Source organism: Rhea americana, unplaced genomic scaffold (assembly GCF_003343005.1).
Source record: "Rhea americana isolate MKP2758 unplaced genomic scaffold, rheAme1 scaffold_272, whole genome shotgun sequence".
NCBI lineage: Eukaryota > Metazoa > Chordata > Aves > Rheiformes > Rheidae > Rhea > Rhea americana.
In genome coordinates this window covers 327,869-337,175 of record NW_028186393.1, presented here as the reverse complement: position 1 = coordinate 337,175, position 9,307 = coordinate 327,869, and the positions used below count along the sequence as shown (strand labels likewise).

The window sequence follows — 9,307 nt, the reverse complement described above, 5'->3', positions numbered from 1 at the left end:
TATGCTACCTGGCTAAGATATTAAGAAGGTTTAAGGAATACATCTGATGGTTAGGTTTCTTGCCTGACCAATGTGGAAGACTAAGTTCAAGCTCTGAACATGAACCTTGGCAAGACATCTAGGACCAATTTGTTTTGTCTTCTCACATCCACCATTGCACTCTTAGAAACACCCGAGTGCTGCAACCTACAGCTGACTCAGTTGAACTGTAACCATGTATTTTTTTTCTTTTACCTCAAATTGGCCTAAAGCACCTGATCTTCTGCTTTTGCACGTGCTCAGAAATTCTGTCTTTTGTGCAGGGCTGAACCTAGTTTAAACCTAGGCCACTTGATCCTGGAATCCTCAAAAACAGTGGATTAAAAAATACAAAATTTTTAGACGAGGGCCCTGAATCCAATCTTCCTTCTCCTAGATGACATACATTTCTGTCTCTAGTTTGGACCCCTCACTGGTTCTGCTTCAACTATCTAAAACAAGATTCTGCAAATTTTATGTATTCAGTAGTTTTAGGTCTTGCTCTTAATTTTTGTCTTCAGTTTTCCATTAATAAATAGGATTTTTATCTATCTTATGGGATCCTAGATTATGAAGCTCTCAGACATTGCAGTTTTTAAGACAGTGGCTGTATAAACCAGTTCAGGTTCTTGCCTTGTGTTTCATGGCACTGTATGGGCTGCTGCAGCTACACATCTGTACAAACTAAAAAAGAAATTATATAGGCCAGCCCCTGTTGTTAATGACAGGATCATCACTTTTGCCATTAACACTTCCCAACCCAGTGCTGTTGCCCAGTGCTTGCCAGAAGATGTAATAAGTGTTTTTTTTTTTTTTTTTTTTTTTTTTTTTTTTTTTTTTTTTTTGAGTTGGGATGGTCTGGAAGCAGAATGATGTTACACTACTGACTGGGTTTTGGACTTCAAAAAATCAGAATGACCAATCCAGGTAGACAAGACTTGATTTTATTAATAAAATTTGTATTTTCCTCTTTGAGGTGACAGTTACAAACTTTGGTTCAAAAATAAAAGAAATTATGAACAGCAAGAAGTTGAATTTTGAAATCTCACTTTTACATGTATAGTTGTGCATGAGAAAATACCAGCTGGAAATGCGCCAGCAGAAGCTAGTACTATTTAATTTAACAATTTATAAGACATAGAAACAAACATTTATTTTCAAATCTTACATATATTATGAAAAATAATTACAAAAGGATTTCTGTTGTAAAATTAACATGTAATTTCTACTTCCAGCTACCTGAATGAAATGTTCAGAGGGAAGGCCAAACCAATATTTTGTGAGATTTGAATAGCAAATTTTAACACTTTGGGTCAAAAACAGCTCTGTAAGAAGCAGTCCCCTCATGTTGCTTAGCAACTAGGTAGAATCACATGACCTAGACATATTGCATCCCTGGCCTTCAGTTGAAATAACAGGAAAAAAAATTCATATTAATGGGATGGGCGAATATTGTATAGGCTCATTCTGTGGACCTTTTAGTATCCTGTTCAGGAAACAAGTATCCATCRTTGCCCACATTAAATCTAAGTAAACACTGCAAAAATCCATAAATAATTGTTTAGAATCCAGTTTTAGTTTTTATGCAGATCAAAGAAGCACAATAGAAACAAATTCAGATAAGATGCAAAAAAAAAGAGGAAAGCTATATGGCTAACCATTTAATTCACATAGATTTTAACAGATCTCTTACACAAAAATTGTGTTTTTTCTTTTTGCATATTTTCACCACCCCAAAAATATAAACTTGCTTATTTTAGGTATATACAGGTATCTTAAGAAATCCTGGAATCTGAGAAGAAAATAAAAAGTCTGAGGTATAGCACCATGGAACACAGCACCTCTGGGGGTGCTTTCATTCTTGAAATTCATCATCACTGAGTCATATCAGTAGAAAAGGATTGTTTTGAGTGTGCTGCTCAAGGTCTTCCAGTTTTGCCACCTGAAGTTTTGTTGGTGGCTTCAAATAACAAAGCTCTTCAACATCAATATATACAAAGGGATTTTATTATTAATCAGAAAGTGTAATTGGATTCACTGGCAATTACAGCTTTATTTTTTCAGAATACATACACAGTATTGACAATGTAGTTTTGTAATTGTAAGAGCCAGATGCAATTCAGACACATGCAAGTTTTGGAAATGGACAGAGAAATAACAGTATAGTACTGTACATAGAATAATTACAGTTATTAAACACACTTTCTTAACACCTCTTTGTTGTAATGGAAAGAGCACCATGTCGTTCATTATTTTACAGCACCAAAGGAATCCAAGGGGGGGATGTTCATAAAGTGAGCCCTATGTTGTCTGTCTCTGCCACAGCATCTGCCAAATACGTTTAAGTCATGTGATTCTGGCCCTACAAGGGCAACAATTACTTTCTAGATAAGACATACATACACAGCAAGATGTATTTTCTATGCCATTCTTATTCAAAACTTGCATGTGGCATGAAGTGGGTTGGTAGCACCAATGTGCAACGTTTTGTTGATCTGATCTTTGTCCTAAGCTTAACCAAGGAAACAGACAGGACCGACCTCAAATCCAAACTTCTGGTTCTGATCACCAAAGTCATTGATCATCACATCAACGATAGGCACTTGGTCTATTTTAGGTGTGTTGATTTCAATCACCGTCTTTGCATAGCCCTTTCTTGACTGTTAAAAAAGAAGCAAAACAAATCACACATCAAATCACACATGTGACAGGACATACAGAAGGACTGACATGAAGCAGGCATGTATTAGAATCCCATTATTGAGGTGAGAAGACTCTGCCTCTAGCCCTGCTGGCTCTTTGTCTCAGAGCTGGCTCTCTGTATCCTAACACTTTCAGGTCTCTGTCACTGATTTCTCAGGAACTGCCTTCAAAATGCTGACATATCAGAAAACCCAGTGACTAATGGCAATGACAGGTGTCACTTGTTGCTTTGATACTTTTGTTTAGTGCAGACCATACTGCCTCTGAAGAGAGGTAACATTTGCTATGCCTGCAAAGACACTCTTGGAAAGGCAGTTAGAGAGCTGTTACATGTGTGAGCTGTGACTTTAGCAGGGCTGAAAGAGAAGTATGATGGGTACAATCCATGGACTTCAGCTGGCTTTGGTTACCAAAATTGAGAAAAGGAAATACACGTATCAAACTATTCAATTAATTCAGCACATTTGGCATATATATGTGCCTTACTTAATAAATGTTTTTACTGCATTCACTAAATAATCTGTCTGTGCATGCCTTGAGTAGAAATATATCCTGCGTAAGACTTGCCTTTTCTGCTGATGCTTGTTTGCTTCTATTCTTCCCTTATACTCTGTGCATGCTGGGAAAAAGTCTAGTTGCAGCACACTGGTGCTGACTGCCTGTCTCCATGCTAGGTCAGTTCCATTTCTGTTACTTGGCTTATGGTAAATATTTTAGGTACATATAGGAAAATTAAGTAAGAGACCACCTAATCTAGTTAAAATCTACTAAAAAGGCAGTGTATTGAAAATGAAGTCTTTAAAAGCTTTTCTTAGAAGAAAGCTGGGAAAAGAATGAACTGGTTTGATTGGTACTTTAGTCTACTAAAGGATATTCTGAACTTCTACTTACTGCACAGCCATCGTGAAGAGCTTTGATGTAAGGATTGTTGTCATAAGACATCTCTTCATCATTTGATCCTAAGAACCTCAGTGCTTTGTCATAGTTGTCAGATGATGCATCATGCCAAGCTACTGACTGATGACAGTTGTAAGTGAAATTTTGTCTGGCAGAGGCACTCAGTAGTTTCAGGAATGTCATTTGGACCATATTAATGGAATTGCCTTCAACATCCAAATAAGAAAGCTGGAAAATATAAGAAGTCACATGAACATATAGCTGTTTTCTTTGCTAAAATGCAAAACTAGAAAATTACTGTTGACCAAAGAATCACATAATAGGCCTTAATATAAAAATCCATCAACACATACCACTTTATTGGATTTTAAAATTTAGTAAAGCTTTGACTCAGTAAACAGATTTTCATGTTGTAGCAATATATATATGATGAAGAACTATATATTTTAGCTTCATTCTAATGGAAGAATTAGAATTTCATCCATATAGTGTAAAACAGCAAAATCTTTGAGAATTTGGTTTTGGTTAATTATAATGTTAGGCCAGCTGGCAGTCTCATTTTTGCATACTCAGTGTATCTCCAGTTACCCAGATTGGGGCAAAGGATCTGCACTGCAGCTGCTTTACTAATGTTTGACYGTGGTTCTGGTCAGCCAGAAGCCAGATCCTACCCATCAGTTGTGCGGATGACCATAGGCACCGTTGTGCATTTGCAGTATAATGTGACAATATAGAGCAGACTCCTGCTGTGCAGTGGGCAAAAGGCTATGTAGCTGCTCTCATATTTAGGCAAAAGGGTTGGGTGGGGCAGAAGAGTCTTTTTTTTTTTTTTTTAATCATCTGATTAAAATTCCTTGGGATCTGTTGATCACTGATAACATGAACTTGATTTGTGAATTACTGCATCTTATGCTTACCAGTTTGCCTCTCTTAAATTCACTAAACCAAGATCCTGGATTCTCCTTTGGCCATGAGGAAATTCTAACCTGTGTAGTAAAACACCAGAGTCTGTAAATATTTAAAGCATGTAACAGTGATGAAAGTTTTAAATTACCTGGGATTAAATTTCACATCAGATAGTAAACAATAATTCTTCTTTCTGAGATTTCAGCCTCTTTAAAGCTTTAAAATAGGATGTTTTTCTTGGAAAGAATGCCTTCAGATTAGTGACTTCAAATGTAATCAGAGATGATAGTATATAAAGACAAATAGTTCTATTTAAGGGAAATGCTGTTGTCATCTCTTAAGGTTCAGGTAAATTGCTGATATAAATTCTTCCTCTGAAGAGTGTCTAATTTAGACTTTTCATTAGTGTTGACACTGATAGATCTCTTGTTTAGACAAGCTTTTAGAAAGTCTTCCTCTGCACCATATGCTCCTTAGAAGTAATTTATAGAAATGCGTGAGGACACAGTTGATATGTAAAATTTTATGTCTACTTTGCATAGGTATAAATGMACAGGTATAAGTCAACCCACAAGAAAAACATTTTAAGAATTTAGCTGTTTGGTATCAGTTGCCAGACTTTGCATTCTAAAACCTGGATGCACAGCTGTGTTGCATCCTGGAATGCAGTGAAAGGTTAGCAAGCAGGTGCGTTAAAACCTGATCTAAGCAAAAGAGTAAAAATCCTATTTGTTGACTCCGTGTACCATTATACTGCTTCATTCAGATTTATGCAAATTTAAATGTAATAATTAGCTTGCAAGAGACACAGATAGATGAAAATGTGACAGTTTAATTATCCTGTTTAGTTCAACATTGCAACAGCATAGTCAACAGCCAATGGAATACATAGACTGGTACTTACTCCTTCAGATTTCTTATCTGGGTAGATGCAAGTTTCCCCACCTGCTGTGAAATTGCAGTACACTTTGAAAGAATCTCCAGAACAGCCCTGGTTAGGATCAATCCAATATTCACCTAAAATAAATGAAAACAGATTTGCCTTATATAATGGAAACAGTATTTGTAAGATCCATGTTTTACTGCTACCTATTGATTCTCTGAAGTTTGAAGAAGAGAATTATCTTAATGACTAGGAAAAAAAACATTTTTTTCTGCCTTGTGGTTTTTTTTTGTTGTTGTTTATGAAAGATAAGACCTGGATCTAACTCTATTTTTAATTCATGTTTATTTTTGTCTGATTTTATTTCAAACCATGACTATGCTGCAGAATATTGCTAAGGTTTTGAAGGAACTGCAGTGTAGCATCACAACGGTTGAACTACGCTGCAGAGACTGCAGCTTAGAGGAGAAAAGATATTTTGTGTGAAACATACATTGGAGGTCTCAACAATTCAGCCAATTTGATATTTTAGTTAAAAGGATAACTGTGGTAGCATTCAGAAACAGAGCAGAGACAGACAGCCTTAGGCAGAAGCAAGCCATGGCCTAGTGCAGAGAGGCTGGGGCCATTTTCATATCTAACTACATGGAAAGACTGTGGCACAGTGTGATGGCGAGATAGCTGTCACAAGCCCCAAAGCTTCCCTTGAGACACATACCTCAAGCACAGATGTTTTTTTTTACTACTGGGTTGTGAAGCTGCAACATTGGACAAACTCCAGGATTTTTTAGGTTATAAAAAAACCTTAAGTAATTCTTGGTTAGGAGACACASTGGGAAAGACAGTTTAACTTGAATATGCTTCCCATATTTTCACCAGTCATGCCAGAGATGGGATTGACATGTTTGAGAATTCAGGCTCTAAAGTGCTAGGGTGAATTAAGGCTTGGGATGAAARAGAGATGCAGTCAATCCAAGGTCCATTAAAATCAATGCATTTTGGAATCCACTACTCTGATTATAATGGTAATTTCTGTGATGTGGGTCCTTACCTCCTAGTTTCAGAGCTGGACACCAAATGATTTTCTGACACTACTGTTCTAGTCAAGTTTCAAGTAAATAGTGTGAGTTTTGAAGAGGCATTATAAAACCTTCCACCAGTTCTGTCTTCTGAATTAGACAAAGCATTTATGGTATTATAAAATTCTATTGATCTAGGCTGTATTTACTGAAAACAGGCTTTCCTATCTTTAAGTCTTTCCCCTTGAGAATTTTCTACTTGAATTAATGCATTTAGTTTTATTTTAAGCAAATTAAGTTCACTTTGATTTGAGAAAGCTCCACAAAATAAGCAAATACTGGTAAATAAAGAAGTCAAATGTTCTATAAGAAGCATTCATTATTATAGAGGTATTGAATTGTAAAATATGTACTTTTCATATAGCACATACACTGTTTAACTGCTCCTCAAGGCAACCATCTGTTTTTATCTATTTTGAGTGAAAGCAATAAAGTATTATTAAACTGTCAACATCTACTTTTCCTGCCATTTAAAAACAGAAAAATATTGCTTTGAACTATGGAAAATATTCATTGCAATTGAAAAAAATATGAAAGCACGAGAAATCCATGAAGGTTGGCTTTCATTAAAGCTTTTCAGAGGGGTAAACTCAGAAAAAGAAATAAACAGCAAAGAACAATTAAATTAAGATATTTCTTCAGAACACAGTGCTCTGCATTTTATTAAGCTAGTACTAGCATTAAACAGTATCAGAGCAACTTGCATGCCTAGTTACTGAACTTTATAGAACAGTAGTCATTCACTAGACCAAATTATGGTTTCTAAATGTAAAATAATAGTAATTTTTTTCAGTAGTAAGCCTTATGTAATACCAATGCTATTTTTTATACTAATCTAGAATATACAAATACTAAAATATCGATTTTTTTAGATTTAAAATAGCTATAAGCTATCTCAGCATGTTGACATTTGTGGTTATTATACTTCCTTTGATCTAAATGGCATAAATCTTTCATCCTTTCCTGTTCGGATAGTTCTGGAAATGCAAGGCTCATATTTCTAAACAATTAATGTTTTTTTCTTAGCAGCTTTGAAAGTTTTACATCTAAACCCATAGCGGGTTACTTATTTAAAAAATTTTAGCATTTATCAACAGGGAATCCCTATACTCACATTTTATAAATAGCACATTTTTATACCTGCAGACTAGATTTAATAAGACTGTATTTATTGAGCAACTGTATTAAACATCTACCAATAATTGTTGACTGTGCTGATCTGTCTTAGCAGATCATTTCAGCCTTGTTTGCCTTTGTCAGGCAATATTAACATACCGTCTGGGAAGTCTGGGTGGCAGAGTTGCAGATCTTTGCAAGTTCGGGCTGGGTTGTTCTGCGTGCCCATTGGATACTTCATATGCTCAATGTCTTGCTTCAGTGAATTCAGTGAACCAAAGATCTCCTCCATGCCATCAGAATAATCCAGAATATTATCACCAACATCAGATAACATGTAATCAGGAGATCTTCTTGTCTTTTTGGGTGACTGGATTGGCAGTGGCTGGATTACCTCACCTGGAGGACCCTGAATGGAAAATGGCATATCTAGTTAACTTTTCTGTTTGTTTTCCAGCTGCATAATTGCACAGAGGAAGAACACAGAAGCTGGCTTGGAAGTACTTTGAATATACTTTCTTCAAACTCTYTATTTCTTTATTTCACTTATTTTCTTCTAATTTATGCAGACTTGCTGTGATTTAGTTGCAGAAGAACAGATTGTAGGAGGCCGAACTAATGCTCTGCTTTAAGCTCTTCCCACTATATTGCCATTTGAGGAAGAGTGTGCTGCCCTCACCTGAGTGTACAGTACTGAATTGCAATTGCCTTTTTATTCCTGGCTGTTCTCTGAAGCAGAGGGCTAGCCTTTAACAAATGAAAACTGTGGATGTTTCCTATATAAAACTTTAAAATTCCATTTGGAGTCTATAAATTAATATTTCATTTCAAGAAATTGAAACACTTCATTCAGATTTTGATTGTTTTCATTTTAGATTGTAATAATATGAAAAATAAATAGTAGAAACAGAAGAGTATTCACAGTCAGAAATCAAAATCTTTCCATTTGCAGTGCTACAATGTGACACATTAAATCATTATTGCAAGTTTTTATTTTGTATTTTTTTTTTCTAATGGATTTTTCAGAGCAGCCAATGTATTTCTATGTCTGGTGGATACAAATTTTCTGACAAATGAAATGTYGAACAATACAATTTTTTTCCTTATGTGCAAGTTCACAAATGCTGTTTGCTGCCCCTGTGAAAACAAGATTATTCTGTTCAGTAGTGTGTTCATGCTTTATCAAGTTAAGAGTTATTACTTACTGGAGGACCAGGTGGACCAGGTAAACCACTGTCACCCTTTTGACCAGCAGGGCCCTATAAAAGCAATGAAAGAAATGCTGGGTTTACCATGTAAAATGTACATAACACAATGTTCAAAGATAACATGCACAAAAGTAGAGTAAAATAAAAATTTGAAGGAGAATTACTCACACTGGATCCTTTGGAACCTTTTGGACCTTGGGGACCCTAAGGGCAGGAACATATACATATAGTTGGTGTATTCTGCACAYAAGATTAGTGTGTTTTGAACAGGATGATGAGATGAAATTACTTACAGGTAAACCAGGAGGACCAGGGGGTCCGAGTGGACCAGCAGGACCAGAAATTCCCTATGAAAGAATAAGCACAGAACTAAAGTATTCTGCATACTGCATCGCTAGGATTGAATAAATGTATATTTAATGAAAAGATAGTCCTACTAAGTGTCCAGCTCTGATACGTTTTGACTTAAGCCCTTCAGTGGGGAAGGCTGTAAATAG

General features: G+C 35.8%; 1 protein-coding gene across 2 annotated transcripts in view; it reads right to left on the bottom strand.

Annotated features, from left to right (window-relative positions):
- Nucleotides 1–946: 946 nt before the first annotated feature.
- Nucleotides 947–9,307, bottom strand: part of COL11A1 (collagen type XI alpha 1 chain) — a 161,869-nt gene continuing 153,508 nt past the window's right edge. For both annotated transcript variants that reach the window (XM_085308266.1, XM_085308265.1), the window contains 8 exons: nt 9,104–9,157; nt 8,979–9,014; nt 8,808–8,861; nt 7,762–8,011; nt 5,429–5,541; nt 4,536–4,604; nt 3,613–3,846; nt 947–2,678 (listed from right to left, as the gene is read on the bottom strand). In XM_085308266.1, coding sequence (XP_085164392.1) covers nt 2,532–2,678; nt 3,613–3,846; nt 4,536–4,604; nt 5,429–5,541; nt 7,762–8,011; nt 8,808–8,861; nt 8,979–9,014; nt 9,104–9,157 — 957 coding nt within the window. In that variant the 3' untranslated portion in view covers nt 947–2,531. The remainder of the gene's footprint in view (nt 2,679–3,612; nt 3,847–4,535; nt 4,605–5,428; nt 5,542–7,761; nt 8,012–8,807; nt 8,862–8,978; nt 9,015–9,103; nt 9,158–9,307) is intronic.